The following is a 16,851-nucleotide window of genomic DNA, read 5'->3' on the forward strand; positions in this document are numbered from 1 at the left end:
TCTCCCCAGCCTTCCCCAGCTACCAATTCCTCTGTCTCTGTCTGTCTCTGTTTGTCTCTCTGTCTCCCTCTCTCTGTCTTTGTCTCTCTCTCTCTATGTGTGTGTATGTGTGTGTGTGTGTGTGTGTGTGTGTGTGTGTGTATGTATTTATATCTGTCTCTGTCTCTCCGTCTCTATTTCTCTCAAAAAATTGTTATTTTTTTAATTTCAGTTTCAAAATTTTTCTTCCCCTTTTCCCTTTCTTCTACCTATTGAGAAAACAAACCCATTACAAATATGTATGGTCATGGAAAACAAATTTCTGCATCAGCCATACTGAGAGACAGACAGACAAAGAATCACCCATAGAGAGAGACAGAAAGACATACACAAAGAAAATATGTTTCACTTTTCAATCTGAGTCTATCTGTTCTCTATCTGGAGGTGCAAAACATATTTCATCATGAGTCCTTTGGAATTATGGTAGGTCATTGCATGGATCAAAGTTTACTCAGATCAGAATTTTTCACGGTTGATTATCTTTGCAATATTTCTGTTACTATGTAGAATGTTCTGGTTCTGTTTATTTCACTTTGTATCACTTCATATAACTTCCCAGTTTTTCTGAAATCATCACCTTCTCATTTCTTATAGCACAATAGCATCCATCAAATTATATATCATAATTTGTCCAACCACTTCCTAATTGATAGACATATTCTCAATTTCCAATTTTTTGCCACAACAAAAAGAGTTGCTATAAATATGTTTGTACATATAGGTCCTTTCCCTCTTTCTTTGATCCCTTTGGTACATGGAGTTAATAGTGGTATTACTGGGTCAAAAAGTATATATTTCAATAGTTTTTAGGTATAGTTCCAAATTATGTAGCCTTTTCTGGTGAGAATTACCTGATGGCTTTAGGACTGCCTTTTAGGAAAGAATTTATAGCTAGATGAGAATGGCTGGCCATAGGCTATACCTCCTTTACACACTTTAAGATCCTGATTAGACCTACCAGAGTGAAATCTGGGATTGCTCACTGTTTTTCATATCTAGTTACAGGCAGAGATTATCTCTTCAGCAGCAGCACAGGAGCCCGGCGCTGGCTCTGAGGCCAATCTGAACAGCATAGGCAAGAGCTGTCTTAAGAAATTAGTGGCTGTACTTTTTTGGAAATGGGTGAGATACATAAAAGGGATCCAGTCTGACTCATTTCCCTCTGGCCTCACACCCTGCTGACTCCTTACTTCCACCTGAGCCCCTCCCTTCCTCTTCCACCTAAGACCCTACTTTCTACTTTGTGTTTCACTATCAAAATGATCTTACAAAATAAAGATGTTATTTTAATCCAATGTGAGATAGAATATCACTAAAACAACTCATAAAGAAAAAGAATGGCAATAGGGTCGAATTACCCTGCAATGAACAGAACACAGCTCAATGGCCCGGTAACCAGTAATTTTCTGAGTATTTTGTTGAGGATCCAAAGAGACCTTTTTAAAAAAAATTTTTTTTTTTTTTACTATTATTCCATTTTTCTCCATACTTCCTAAAATTATTAAAAGCATGTAAGGGTTATTGGGGTCAATAGTTCATGATTTTGTCTTTTTGCTGTCTCATGTCATCAGTAACATTGCTTGACATTCTGAATTTGAGAGATTACAGTTATCCTGGAGATTGTTGTCCTACCTAAGGACAAATTAATCCTCAAACCTATCAACATTTAGCGAAGATATCAGTAGGAGAGGAAGCAGGGAGCCTGGGTCTTTTCTCCAGATGGACTTTAGTTATTATCTTCTCATTTCTTCTTCTTTGTAATAATAATAAAAATATTTGATAATTATGTAGCACTTTAAGATTTGCAAAGTATTTTATCAATATTATCTCATAACAATCCTGGGAGTTATCATTCCCACTTTATAGATAGGGAAACTGACCTAGAAAGAGGTTAAGTGACTTGCCTAGGGTCTCATACAGCTAGAAAGTATTTCAGACTGGATTTGAACTGTTTTTCCCAAATCCAGATCCAACACTCTAGCTATACTACACAGCTGCTATAATAATAGCTATGCTTTAATATGTAGAATGCTATAATAGCTTACCCTCACCTTACCTTCCAGGCATGTTCTAGAAAGATTAAGGGGTTTTTTCCTTTAAAAAAAAATCATAAAGTACTTTGAGCTCTGTGATGATTGATGATAAATGAATATAAGCTGTTAATGAGCTGAGTATTCCTAAATCTTCCCTTTGCAGTCTGCTTATTTGGGAAGGAGAAAATTTCTACCATTAGTTTTGTCCCTGTTTGTTTTATTGTATTCCAATTATCAACTGGGTTGTGTATCAAATTCAATTTAACAAATATTAATTATGTGCCTATTGTAGGCTAAGCACTGGATATATGAAGATGACATAACAAAAGTCACTGCCTTCATGGGCCTTACAGTTTAATGGAAGAAGGGACAAATATTTACAGATATGCATAAAGCAAGGTTGATTGAAAAAGAGGCAAAGGAAAGATCCAGATAAAGTTCTCTAAGGAAAATCTGAAGATAGAAAATCATCTTCAGCTGAAACTCAGGGAAGACTTAGTGGAGGAATTGGGGGAGAAAAATCTCAAAAAGAATAAATGGTGCATTTCATACAAGGAAGGATATCCAGATGTGAAAGAGGGCAGGATAAGATCCAAAAATAGTAAGTAGTTTGGTTTGACTTAAGCATAAGTATGTGGAAAGGAGTAATGTGAGATAAGGCTGGAAAGTAGGAAGCCTTTCCCACTCTCATTTCTAGAGCCTTCTCTCTATTAATTATTCTTGATTTATCTTGATTATAGCTTGCTTTGCAAATATCTATTTGCATTTTGTCTCCCTTTGAATGTCTTTAGACTCTTTGTATTTCCAGTGGTTGGCACATAGGAAGCATGATAAATGTTTATTGATTAATTCATTTATTGAAAGGTTAGTCAGTCAATAAGAATGTATTAAGTTATCTACTTAATGTGGGCATTTGAGTGTCTTTGTTCCAGGCTGTGTTAAACGTTGAGGATACAAAAAGAAAAAGAGGTCAAAGAATCTTTGCCCTTAGGAAGCTAGAAAATATAATGGAGGACCTCAGAGACTAATAAAAGTTTATTAACTGAAAGGTAGGTTACCTCCAGACTGCAGAGGGCCTTAAATGCTAGATTAAATGTTATTTGTCCTATGAACAAGAGAGTCTGAATTCTAACCAAAATTGGGGACATCTCCTCAATGAGGTTATTGAACATTCTGGACATTGAACATAAACTGGAATTTTTCCAGGGCAAAGGAAACAGAAGTGGTACAATGGCCTTGGAAGCCTGGTGTCCTGAGGAGCTTCCTAACCTGATTGCATCACCAAAAAAATATTGAGGTGGAGTCTATTTCATCCTAGCTGATTAGTTATATTCAGCATTTCTCCCCTTGGGCATTTGGGTGTGAATGCTTAAAACTCTAGTTTTCCTCCAATAACTCCCTGTCATCCTGTATGGACCTGCAGGGAGGTTGTCCCTACCTAATTATAAGCCTAGTTGTTTGCAGGTAGCTTAGAAGTACTACCTGAGTTTAGGCCATCATTTACTGGGTACCTGGGGATGCAAAAAAGACTCCGCTGCTATCAGAAAAGGTCTGAAGCTCTTTGGACGTACTGATTGGGTGAAGCTAAGCCTGCCATAAAGGCACGCTGGGTCATCACAGCTGCTTCAACTTCTCAGGATTCCTGGAATCCCTTGGCAATATCATGGGAAATGCCCAAGGTCATGTCTTAATGTAGGAGCCCAACCCCTGGGCCAAATTCTTTTTTTAAAGTCTTAACAAGACTCATTAGTCAACACAAGTATAGTTATCACAGTCATAATTGAGCCTAATATGATGTTCAAATTCCCCATGGAATTCTCTTTCTGATGACATCGAGCCTTTTGCTGCCTGATCTCTGAGGCCATTTGGGCTTTGCTGCAGCTCTAATAATAATGGCTCATGGGTCTGAACTTCAGGGAACTAGAGAACCAGAGCCATGGGATTTCCTTATTCCTGACCTGAGATGGCCCCATTTTTAGTCCCTCGGGCTGTGGAAGAAGTTGCCAAGTAAAAAATGCAACTGGTTCTTCTGAGGGGAACATTCACTCTTTAGGATCTGTGTACGCTACTCCTGACTGATCTCTCTGAAGAGGAGCCAAATAAAATGTGTCAGAACAGGTCTCCATGGCAGCGGATGAGAATGCTAAATAGGTTGCTTTACCCAGGTCTGCGCAAGAGGAAAACAACATTAATGCATCATGGATCTGAGACGTCATGGATGTGAGCTCTGGCCAAGGGGCAGCTTTTAAGCCATCCATACTTTCTCTTCCTCTGCAGCCCTGGGTTGCCTTCACACACTGAGCATGTTTTCTCATAACCAGGCTGGAGTGGGGGTATCCGTCCGTGTTCATCGGCTCTTGCTCCTCGAGGCGTCAGCATCCGTCTCGGGGGACTTCCGTCACTCCTCACCGACAGGTTACGGTTTCTGAACCATACTCTTTACACAAACCAGATTGGCCTCCTCTGGCCTCCGGAGGCATACATACAACGTTTTGCTGCTTTAGAGGTTGTGGTCAAAGGCAAGGCGGCAACAGCAGGAAGCGCGCTGCCCTCGCAGCTAGGGAGAGCTGGACGCAAATCTGGCCAGTCTGGCTGAGAGAGCCTGACTCAGGCCTAGGGCCAAGGGAGGGATGGCGGTTTTTTTAATCCAGCAGGTCAGCACTCTGCCGTCTCCCAGATGCCATCCAGCCAGACCTCTTCCTCGGACCGGTTTGGGCCTGCCTGATGCGCTGCCCATTTACTCACGTTTTGCTGCTGCTGACCCCGGGACCCTGAAAGTCGGGATGGGACGGGATGGGACGGGATGGGACGGGATGGGACGGGACGGGACGGGACGGGACGGGACGGGACCGGACGGGACGGGACGGGACGGGACGGGACGGGTTTTTGATGACAGGGCCAAGATTCAAACTAGGGCATTCTGACTAAAGCTCCCGTAGAGCCCTCAGCGGGTGTAGACGGGGGAACCCCCGGGGACTTCCACCGCGCAGCCCGGTCACGGTCCTCAGGTGTTACACGGCTCTGCACCCGCTTCCGCTGGCCTTGCACCAGGGAGAGCAGCCTCCCCTCCAGCGAGGATTTTGTCGGCCCGTTCGCGGAGGGGCAGCCGTCTACACCGGCGCCGGCACCGCGCGGCCCTTTGCAGGCCTCGGGGCCGGGAGGTGAGAAGAGGCACGGACGGGTCCTTCTCGGGACGGCCCCACCCACCGCGTCGGCAGGAAAGATGCACCGAAAACCAACAAGGGCTCGTCTGCTTCCTGAGGCGCCCGCGGGGACTGAGGGCCTCCGCGCTTCGGGAGCTTCTCCAAGGGCAGGGCTGGGCCCGGCCCGGCCTGCGGCACCGCAGACGAGCCCGTGACCCAGCAGCCGTCGCCCGCCCAGCCCGGGAGCTCGCGCACCCCACGAATTAGGAGCGCGCGGCCCAGGCGCAGAGGCCCGTCATGGTCACGTGCCCTTGGCGTTGCGGACCCGAGTAGGCGTTGGGGATGCAGGAGGTTTTGGACTGACGGGCCGCGCGACCTGTCAGCAGGGGGCGCTGACCCTAACCGGTGGGCGAAGCGGCTTGTGATTGGGGAAGCAGCCCCGGTGAGGGGCGTATTCCTTGCCGGTATGGTTGCTATGACGCCAGGCCCCCGCCCCCTCGGCTGGCCGCCATCTTGTTGTTGATTCGTACCCAGTCGGAGCCGAGCCGGGAGCGGGTACGGAGCGGCCGCTGAAGGGCCGCCGCTGTCGGGGCTCTGCCGCCAGCGCTGCCTGCCTGCCGGCTGGGCGGGCCAGACCCTGGAGGCCCGGGGGGCCCAGCCCCCGGGGGAGAGCCGCGGCCGTCAACTGCCAGGGCCCCGCGGGTGAGTCACGGGAAGGAAGCCAGCCCGGAGTGACGGGGCGAGAGCGGGGGAGCTCCGGGCGACCTGAGAGGACCGTGGGAGAGCTGCGCTCCCAGAGGCCCGAGGGCGTGGGGAGGGGCCTCCGGGGGCCGTGAGGGTCCCCAGGGAGAGAGGCGGGCGGCTGCCCTGCCCGTCAGCGCCTGGCCAGGGCGAGGGGCATCCTCGGGGGCGAAGGTGGAAGGAGGGATGGGGGAGGTGGAGAACGGGATGCGGAAGGGAGGGGGGGATGAGAAGGCCGCTGAGGCTCAGCGGAGGAGCCGCGGAAACCCGCCCCTCTGACAAATGGGGAAACTGAGACTAGAGAGAAGCCGTGGGCATCCTGCGGGGAGGGTGGGTGCCGGGGGAAAGAGCCCTTGGCAGGAGAAGAGACGGGGGAGAGGGAGGGAGGGAGGGGACTGCGAAGTGGGGATGGTGCTCGGAAGGAAAGCAGTAGGCCAGAGAGAGGGAAGGGAGCGGAGCTTACATAACGGTAGTAACAACAGTGGCCAACACTTATGTGGCGCCTGCTGTGTGCCGGGCACCGCGCTAAATGCATTAATTCTAACAGCGACCCTGGCTCGCAAGTGCGCTGGGCTCCCATCTCACACATGAGGGAGGGGAAACAGAAATGTAGACATGCACAAAATGTGTAACCGGACGTCCACATGCGCTGGTGAGCTTGTGCGTGTGGGGGGCACATATGTCTGCCAGCATTGTGTGCATTCGCGCACACACATATGTCCGTATAATCAGAAAGGCTCCAGAAGCCCCTCCCCGTGTACAGGGAAGCCGGGATGCTCTGCCATTGGCTTGCTTGCTGACCTGCTCTCAGAGCAAGGGGAGCTATGTCTTCATCTTCCGGAAAGTGAATTGCAGTCCGAATGGTCCCAGAGCTCTGTGGACAGCAGGTTGTTTTCCTCGGGGACTTGCCTCAGTTTGGGTCACAGAGCTTTCCCCTTATTCCTCTTGGGTAGAAGCGGCCATCTGAATGCTCAGTAATCCAGGGCAGGGTGTGCGATGCATTAGGATGTGCTTGCTCAGTGGGAAGCTGGCTTCGGAGCCTTGCAGCACAGTCAGACCTGGCTTGATGCTGACAAGACCGTGATTTTGTTCCCAAGTAGATTGGGAAAGAGCTTCTTTTCCTCCCGTCATTCCTGGAAAGGTAGTTCCTATTTCTTGAGATGAAAAATGCCTTTTTAGATTGTTGACTTTGTGTTAACCAATTCTTTTGTTTATTTCAGGGTGCCTTGTACTATATGCCCTTGTGCTGCCTCCTTGCATATATCTACCCAAAGACACACAGTTCAAATACTTCAGAGGTACCTATTTTGTTTCTATGGATGGATAGACTCTTTTAAATATTCATATTACTCTTAGCTGTAGTGGGATCTTTCCATTACTGTCTGATTGGGAGAACAATGATATGAACAATTAGCGTTCCGTTGATCTTCCTTGGGAGAAATGAGAGTATTCTGCCAACTTCATCAATTGGAAGCTGTCTTATTAGATATCTGATGTTAAATCAAGTTCAGGAAATAGAGCTGATTGTTATCCTGAATCCCATTTTATTGTAAATCCAAGTTCAAACAGTGCTGAAATGGAGTTTGCATAGAAACCAGGAAAAGGAATATCTGTTTATTTGTGAAAGTCATTTATTAGCCTTCATCTTGGTTTTTGAGGATTTAGAAATAGAATCTATAGAATAGATCCAACTACTGCTATTTTATTGGAAGAATTAGTTTCTTCTTCATCTTATCCCCAAATTTCACTGCAAAGAAAGCTATCATTTTTTCCTTGGAACTTTAAATCAGCCTTCTAGTGAAATGTATGTTTGTTAATGACACAAGTTGAAATGCTTCCTAATTATAAGTCTTTGTCATAAGGAAACAAAAACATTGGAATGGTTTTCCTTTTTAGTTACTTTGCAAATGAGATTTATTTTTAAGATTAAGAACACCAGTTCACCCCATGTTTTCTCCTTCTTTTCCCCTAAGTGACACTTAAGAATTTTGAGTTCCAAATTCATGAAATCTGAAGTATTTACATAAATCTCTTTTTGAGTTCTGGTCAGACTTAGTATCTTGGCACCTTAGAGTAGTAAGTAATTCACTATAGAAGACAGCAAGCCATTTGTTCCCAGGAGATATTTTTCTGAAATTCTTGGACTTTTTTTTTTTTTTTTTTTTTTTTTTTGGATGAGGCTAGGAATGAGAGGAGGGGGAGTGCCAGAATAAAAAGGAGAAGATACTCTCTTTTTTTTTTTTAATGAATGAATGAGGCATTTATTAAGTGCTTACTATGTGAAAAGCATTGTTCTAAATAACAAGGGTACAAATTGAAAAACAGAACAGTCTTTGCTTTCAAGGAGCTCATCTTCTAATGAGGGAAATAGCATAAAAACAACTATGCACAAAGAGAGGACGTAGGCTAAATTAGAGATAATTAACAGAGAGAAAACACTCTTGTTAAGGGAAATCAGAGGACTGATGGTAGAAGGTGGGATACAGAGTATGGAGGATAGGATGGGGGGGGCAAGGCAGGAAAAGAAAAATAAGAGAAGACTGGAAAAGTAGGAGAGGTGGGGCATGAATAACAAAAAGGGTTTTATATTTAATCCTGGAGATAGGGAGCCACTGGAGAGGGGGGCAGGGTTGGGTTATGGTCTGAATTGGGCTTTAGGAAAATATTTGACAGTGGAAGGGAGGATGGACTGAAACTCAGGGGAGAGACTTGAGGCAGGCAGACTTGCCAGCAAGCTGTTGTGATAGGTGTGGGGTGATGAGGGCCTGCACCCACGTTGTGGCAGGGTCTGAGAGATGCTGCAAGGATGAAATTGATGGAACTTAGCAATAAGATTGGACACAAGAAGTGATAGGGAGAGGATAAGAATGACAAATAGCTTGTGAACTTGGAGGGGGGTTCTCTCACAGTAAGAAGGGAGTTAGGAAGTTGGAGAGGGGGAATGTTGGGGAAATTTTGAAATCATTTTAGGACATGTTGGGTTTAAGATGTCTTTAGGGTATGCAGTTAGAGATGCCCAATAAGTAGTTGGAGGTGCTGATCTGGAGGTTAGAGAAATTAGAGCTTTGTAAGTAGCTTTGAAAATCATCAGCAAAGAGATGAAAAGTTAATGTATGGGAGCTGATGAGACCACTCAATAAAATTGTATGGAAGGAGAAGAGAAGAGGACTCAGGAGAAAGTCCTGTGGGACCCTTGCCATTAGCAGGCTTGCCTCAGACAAGTATCCAGTGAAGGAAACTGAGGAGTGGTCAGACAGGTAGGAAGAGAACTAGGATAGGTAGAGCAGTGACATGGAAACTATAAAGAAGAGAGAGCACCAAGAAGTGAGCAGTAGCATCAAAGGCTTGCTTAGCTTGCTAAGATTCTGAAAGGTAATCATTATTTATCCCATTATTATTTCTTTGGAATATCTCCTAAGGGAGAAAGCTGCCAAAACTGGAGACACTTTAGTATTCTTACAAGTACTAATATTTAAGTCAATTTGTTAAGTGTAGGATTAAAGTCAGCAATTATTTTAAAAATTAAACATTTAACCACTAACAATGACAAACTAACATGTAAACTGTGGAGTGAAATCTTACGTAAATACTTAGTATGTAGCAAAACAATTAAATGAAAGATATTTCTGTCCTTGTAAGCTTAGTATGAAATCTAATATTTTTGGCTATATTTTTATAGGTATACATACAAATTAATGTTTTTGTTATGGTTCTGTTAATTTCATTTTGTTTTACTTAGCCTAGGTAAAGACAAAGTTTCTTTGTTTTCCTTTTTTCCTTGTTTTCCTGAGTATTTTTATTTAGTTTTGTTTATGGGTTATCCATTCATCATGAGCATAAGTGACAGGAATTAAGTCTATTGAAAAGTGAAATATGTAGCTTTGAATATCTACAAAAAGGACAATTTGGTAATTGATATAGAGCTGTTTTGGCTAAAATATGTATTAGCCAGTTAAACTGAAAACACTATGTAAAAATGTAAAGGATGATATTAACTAACTTGAAAGGAGATTCTTTCACACTCACACCTCTCCCCCTTATTACCATTTATGTATTTATAGGCACAGTATAAGTTGTATTCCCCAATATGTCATTGATTAGAAATCTCGTTTTAATTAACACTTTCAGGATTTGCTAATATAATAATGATAATCTGTTCATAGTGATGATCTATACAGAGCAGCATGATATGGTGGAAAGAGCTCAGAATTTGAACCTAAGTTAAAGTCCTGCCCCTGTTACTACCTTTATGATTTGGGACCAATAATCCTGGGCCTCATTTTCCTCATTTGCAAAATGAGGCATTTGTATTAGATAATAATTTTTACTTAAATTGTATGACCTTGAGAATGACAAGGTGCAGATACCTTTTGTTCTGTTGTGTCTGATTCTTTGTGACCCCGTTAGGGATTTTCTTGGCAAAGGTACTGCAGATGTTGGCCATTTTCTTCTTTGGTTCATTTTTATAGATGAGAAAACTGAGGCAAATGGGGCAGGGGCTGGGGGGTAAATAACTTGCTCGAGGTCACACAGTTGATTAGTGTCTGACCAGATTTGAATTTGGGAAGAGGAGTCTCCCAGACTCCAGGCCTGGCACTCTTTATCTGCTGTGCCACCTAGCTATCCCCAAATACTTGTAGAATCCTCAAAGAACAGTTATGTTTGATTTTACTGTTAAATGTGTTTTGTTTTTGGTTTTTTTGGGGGTCTTAAATTTATTAAAGATAATCTGCAAATGGGAGGATATGTCTAAGTGCATTGTTACCAGAATATTCCATTTGCCTCATCATGCCATCCAGTAGTCTGTTTATTACCCAAATAGAGATAATGTACCATAATAGATAAAAGAGCCAGTCTTGGAGGCACGAAAGCCTGGGTTCAAAGGCCATCTCAGAGCTTCCTGGCCCTGTTGTATGAGTCTGGGCAAATTCCTTTGTTTCTCAGGGCTCAAAGGCAATTATAAGAGTAAAGTTGCAAAGAAGGTGCTGATCTGTGTTGGTATAGACATGGTTTCCTCATCTGGACTTCGCTATCTGCACTTCTTATATGTGGAAAGCACATGAGATTTTCAAAGTGCTTTTTCATGCACCCTTATTTTAGTTTGGTAAATAAAGTAAACTGAAGTAAAATCTGGGCATTTATTTTTAAAATTGAACACTTGACTACTAACAGTGACAAACTAACATGTAAACTGTGAAGTGAAATCTTACATAAATCCTATTTAACAAAAACAATTAAATGAAAAAATATTGATGTTATTTATCAGTTTAGTTTGAAATCTATTTTGGCTATATTTTCATCATTATACATATGAGTTAATATTTTTCTGGTTATGTTTTCAATGCTATGCATGTGAGTTAATATATTTATTATGGTCTGTTGATTTTATCTTGTATTTGTTTAGGTATTAGTTCCTTGTTTGATATTTATTTTTATGATACAATATGGTTTGATATTTATATTTTATGGTAAAAATAACTTATTACATTAATACAACATAGTGAATATCTTATTCAGTTATTTTCTAATCATTGGACATATGGGTTGTTTATAATTTATGCTATTACAGATAAAACAGCTATAAATATTTTTTGTATTGGTTTTTTCCCCCTCCTCTTAAATGATATTTTTAGAATATAATTGTACTAGTGGAATCATTGAGGAATGATTAGTTTTGTGATTCTTCTATTTTGGCCATTTTTTTCTCAAAATAACTTGTACCACTCTTAACATAGTTTTAGCAGCATTGTATTGGAGTGCCTGTTTCTTTGTAGTAAGGCAATTATTTTTATATCATTTTGATGATGTAAAGGGAAGCATTGTCTAAGACCGAAGTTAAGTGATTTATCTAAGTTCCCATTAAATTACTGGTAAAGCTGAAACTAGAACTCTGGATCTCCTTACTCCCACTTCTATGCTCTTTCCAATGTTGATAGCTGACTGTACTATGAACCCAGCTCAGCACTTTCCATATAATAAGCACTTAGTAACTGCTTCTTGACTTTAGGTATTGTACTTTAAAGTTTGCAGAGTATTTAACCTACTCATCTCATTTGATCTTCACTGCCATCCTTAGAGGTGGCTACATACAGAGGGGAAGGTGAGATCTACACTCAGGCCTTACTCCCTCCTCGACAGCATTCCCTCCCTTTTGCTAAGCTACCGCCTTTGAGATTTTAAGTATATGTGTTACCTGTCTGTAGAACTTTGCTGGCTTGATCAAATGCTGCCTCATTTTTATTTGAAATAGTTTCTCTTGCCTCTGATTTTGTTCTTTTACTTGTATTATTGTTCTGTGTGTGCATAGATAGAAAAGAGATTTATTAAAGGCTTCCTCTGTCTCAGGCACTGTGCTTAGGTAGGAGTACAAATAAAAAGCAAGTATATTTTCTGCCTCAAGTAGCTTACATTCTAATGGAGGAAGGCAGCACACAATGGCTAGTTGGAAGAGGGAGAAATGTTTGGGTATATTCAAAAAATTTTATAGGGTCCTCTACCAAGCTAGTTAAGGCCAAAGCCTATGATGGTTTGAGGGCTGGAGACCAGTTTTCTAGTGGAGGAGAAGATAATTCCAGTGATTTAATTCCTCTCCTGAGCTTTGTGAGGGTAAGGGCATTTTTATTTATTCTTGTGACAAAGGCCCTAAATATGAATGGGGCTCTGGGGATATAGTAGATGCTCATTAAATGAGTGTATCAGTAAATGAATTTGGTTCTTAAATTCTGTTTAAAACAACATGTTTCTGTTAGTCTTAGAGGGAAATGTGGTGTTTAGAAAAAAGTGGTCAGAGTAAGTATGTGTGAAAGCATTTTAATGTCTAAAAACCTTTAATTAAAGAATAAGAAAGATCAACTTATTCATTGTATAAACATACATTAATTATATAGCAAATCACAACTAGGTAGGAACAAAGCCTTTTGGAAAAATAAGATTCTATTTTTTACATAATTACTATTTGAAGTATTTTCCTTAGTCCTCTGGTTGTAAATAGTATTACAAATGCTGGGGACTGTGCCTCTGTCTACTTTCTTTGCATTTGATTTTGCATATTGGCAAAAAGACATTATATCTGACCCTTGAATTGCTCCAGGGGTTTGGATTGTTTGTAATTATGAAAATTATTTTATTCTATTTAAAATTACATCATTGACAGGAGTCTAAGGTGTTGTATTTTTTGTGAGCTAATTTTTTTTTATGTTCTCTTCTTTAATCCACTTGTTTTCTATCCATTCCTTTTTTTTTTTTTTAATTTAATAGCTTTTTATTTACAGGTTATATGTATGGGTAACTTTACAGCATTAACAATTGCCAGACCTCTTGTTCCAGTTTTTCACCTCTTACCCCCCACCCTCTCCCCCAGATGGCAGGATGACCAGTAGATGTTAAATGTATTAATATATAAATTAGATACACAATAAGTATACATGACCAAACTGTTATTTTGCTGTACAAAAAGAATCGGACTCTGAAATATTGTACAATTAGCTTGTGAAGGAAATAAAAAATGCAGGTGGGCATGAATATAGGGATTGGGAATTCAATATAATGGTTTTTAGTCATCTCCCAGAGTTCTTTCTCTGGACGTAGTTGGTTCAGTTCACTACTGCTCCACTGAAAATGATTTGGTTGATCTCCTTGCTGAGGATGGCCAGGTCCATCAGAACTGGTCATCATATAGTATTGTTGTTGAAGTATATAATGATCTCCTGGTCCTGCTCATTTCACTCAGCATCAGTTCGTGTAAGTCTCTCCAGGCCTTTCTGAAATCATCCTGTTGGTCATTTCTTACAGAACAGTAATATTCCATAATATTCATATACCACAATTTATTCAGCCATTCTCCAACTGATGGACATCCATTCAGTTTCCAGTTTCTACCCACTACAAAGAGGGCTGCCACAAACATTCATGCATATACAGGTCCCTTTCCCTTCTTTATGATCTCTTTGGGATATAAGCCCAGTAGTAACACTGCTGGATCAAAGGGTATGCACAGTTTGATAACTTTTTGAGCATAGTTCCAAACTACTCTCCAAAATGGTTGGATTCGTTCACAACTCCACCAACAATGCATCAATGTCCCAGTTTTCCCGCATCCCCTCCAACAATCATCATTATTTTTTCCTGTCATCTTAGCCAATCTGACAGGTGTGTAGTGGTATCTTAGAGTTGTCTTAATTTGCATTTCTCTGATTAATAATGACTTGAGCATCTTTTCATATGACTAGAAATAGTTTCAATTTCTTCATCTGAGAATTGTCTGTTCATATTCTTTGACCATTTTTCAATTGGAGAATGGCTTGATTTTTTATAAATTAGAGTTAATTCTCTATATATTTTGGAAATGAGGCCTTTATCAGAACCTTTGACTGTAAAAATATTTTCCCAGTTTATTGCTTCCCTTCTAATCTTGTCTGCATTAGTTTTGTTTGTACAAAAACTTTTCAGTTTGGTATGGTCGAAATTTTCTATTTTGTGGTCAGTAGTGATCTGTGAGCTAAATTTTTAACAGGATGTCATCATAGCTGTAGTTGATTGTGGACTGACTAATCCATTCTAAATCTAGATAAATGTATGCCTTACAATTAACTGGAGTTGGTTTTCTTCCCCAAGGAAGCTGTTAGTGATTTAGTAGCATATGGTATCAGGATTGGGATTTGTGGTCTTTTGTTCAGAGAATCTCCCTTTTTGAGGAAGGATTCAAGGCCTAGAACTTATGATTGATCTACTAAATTTAACCAACTTTTGTATGTATTTTGGTTTTAGACTGTTTCTTTGATATTTTGGATAAGAATTATTTACTGACCACCACTTAGAGATAATGAATTGCTCAAAATAAAAAGTTTTGAGCTACTTTGAAAACATTTTTATAGAAATTTTTAGTATTATTATGTTTAGTATATTTTTCAGTATTAATTCTTAGTATGTTCTATGACATTAAACAGCCTTCAAACCCATGATCTTGACCGAGTCAACCTCTCTTGAGTCTCTGAAGATTGAATCCTTAAGTGAGAGGGTTGGACTAGATTAGATGATTCCTAAGAGCCTCTCTAACTTGGACATTCTAGGATTCTGTCTTTGTCTGAAGGAGGACAAGTGGCTTAACTTGATATTCAAGTTAACATTGATCTTCTCATTGATCTTACTTTATCTCCCTGCCTCCTGACTCTTTGAGCTCACTCTTCTTCAGCCCAAGTTCTTGGTTGCAGTCAGATGCTTTTCATTTGCACATTTTATTATTTAATTTTGTTCATTTAAGCTGTGCCCTTAGAGTGCATGACTTGGACTCAGGAGGACATAGCTCTGGATCCTGCCTCAAAAGTCTACTACTGGGTGACCCTGAGACTTATTTGAGACTTACGCCTTTCTGTCCTCTCTCTACCACTCACTATATAATGTGTGGATCAAATGACATCATGTATGTCAAGTGCTTTTGCAAATTTTAAAGTAGTGTTATGTATGATTTAGTGCCCAACTTCCCTGTCACATGTGAGAAGCTTTTCTTGGTAACTGTGTCAGTTGTTTATTTGCATATATGACCTTTTCATTATTATTTGTTATTTCTTCTGCATGTCCTTTCTCTCTTACTAAATATAAAGGCCCCAAAGTGGTAAAAGCTATCCTAGGGTGGTAGCAGCATATGTGAAGAAGAGCAGAAAGTTTTGATGAATATTAAGGACAGATATACTTGCCAGGGCTTAATTACTAATAGTATTTGGGCAATGAGGGAAAAAGAAGAATCTAGGATGACTCCTGGTTTGCTTTTTTTTTTTTAAATCCTGGGTGATTGGGGATTAGTGGTAAGTCCACAGAAATTGAAGAACTTGATAAAGGTAGGATTATTGTGTACATGATGAATTTAAAGTACAGGCTTTCCATCTAGGTGAAGATAATCAGCAAGTAGTTGGAGATGACTACATATAGTTCATGGAGAATGATTAAGATTGGAGATAGATTGGGAGTCAGTTATCTGCATGGAGGTCATAATTGAAACCAGGGGAATGCATGAGATTGATAGGAAAAGAAGACCAAATGTATACTTATGGAGAAGCCTTTTTATGTAGAGATTAGGGGAATATGAGTGAATCAGCAAAGAAGACAGTGAAATTCATTAAAAGTTCAACTAAAATAAACTGCGGATATATATTGTATCAAATAATTTTGAGAGATGAAAGGGAAATTTTATCAGCTATCCATCTAATTCAAAACATTCTTATTTACCCATTAAGTGGTTGTCTAACTTACACATGAAGATCTTTAACATTTCAAGTGTTATTTATGGTTCAGACAAGGAAACGGAGGCATCAAAATCTACATTGTTGGTGAAGCTGTGAACTAGACTGGCTCAACCATTCTAGAATACAATTTGGAAAAATTGGATTGAAGAAATGTAAAAATGAATTCTGTCACTAAACAATAAACTTGAAATTAGGAAGATTAGGCTTCATCAGTTCAAATCTGCTCTCAGACACCAGCTGTATGACACTGAGGCAAGTCGCTTAATCCTATTTGCCTTGGTTCCTCATTTGTAAAATGAGTTGGAGAAAGAAATGACAAACCACTCCCAAGTATCTTTGCCAAGAAAAACCAAAATGATGTCATGAAGAGTTGGATATTATTGAACAACAACAAATTTTGGTGTAAATGGGAATTTTTTTAGACCATGGGGTCTAAGCTTAGAAGTGTGATCTCTTAGTTGCATAATGTCCAATTTCCAGAATGGTGGTTATAATTTAAAAATTCCAGCAATAATGCTTTACTGTATCAGTTTTCCCCACAGCCCCCCTGTCATTGACTATTCCCTGCTTTTTGCTTTTGTTTTTGTTTTGTTTGAGGATGAAGGGGTAATGCTGTTTAGTGACTGTATCCACAGCCTCCTGACTTTCCTTGAGAAA

General features: G+C 40.7%; 2 protein-coding genes across 2 annotated transcripts in view; both read left to right on the forward strand.

The window, feature by feature from the left end:
• CDHR4 (cadherin related family member 4) overlaps window positions 1-1,805 on the forward strand; it is a 36,415-nt gene extending 34,610 nt beyond the window's left edge. The window contains 3 exon segments of the mRNA XM_031965973.1: window positions 1,067-1,198; window positions 1,201-1,238; window positions 1,240-1,805. Of these exon segments, the coding sequence (XP_031821833.1) occupies window positions 1,067-1,198; window positions 1,201-1,238; window positions 1,240-1,302 (233 nt within the window). The 3' untranslated portion in view covers window positions 1,303-1,805.
• A 4,028-nt stretch (window positions 1,806-5,833) lies between these two features.
• The window catches only part of IP6K1 (inositol hexakisphosphate kinase 1), a 64,041-nt gene continuing 53,023 nt past the window's right edge, over window positions 5,834-16,851 (forward strand). Inside the window, exons 1-2 of the mRNA XM_031959116.1 lie at window positions 5,834-5,917; window positions 7,177-7,254. The gene's annotated coding sequence lies outside the window, so the exon portion shown is untranslated. The remainder of the gene's footprint in view (window positions 5,918-7,176; window positions 7,255-16,851) is intronic.

The sequence above is a fragment of the Sarcophilus harrisii genome, chromosome 1 (assembly GCF_902635505.1).
Source record: "Sarcophilus harrisii chromosome 1, mSarHar1.11, whole genome shotgun sequence".
Classification (NCBI taxonomy): Eukaryota; Metazoa; Chordata; class Mammalia; order Dasyuromorphia; family Dasyuridae; genus Sarcophilus; species Sarcophilus harrisii.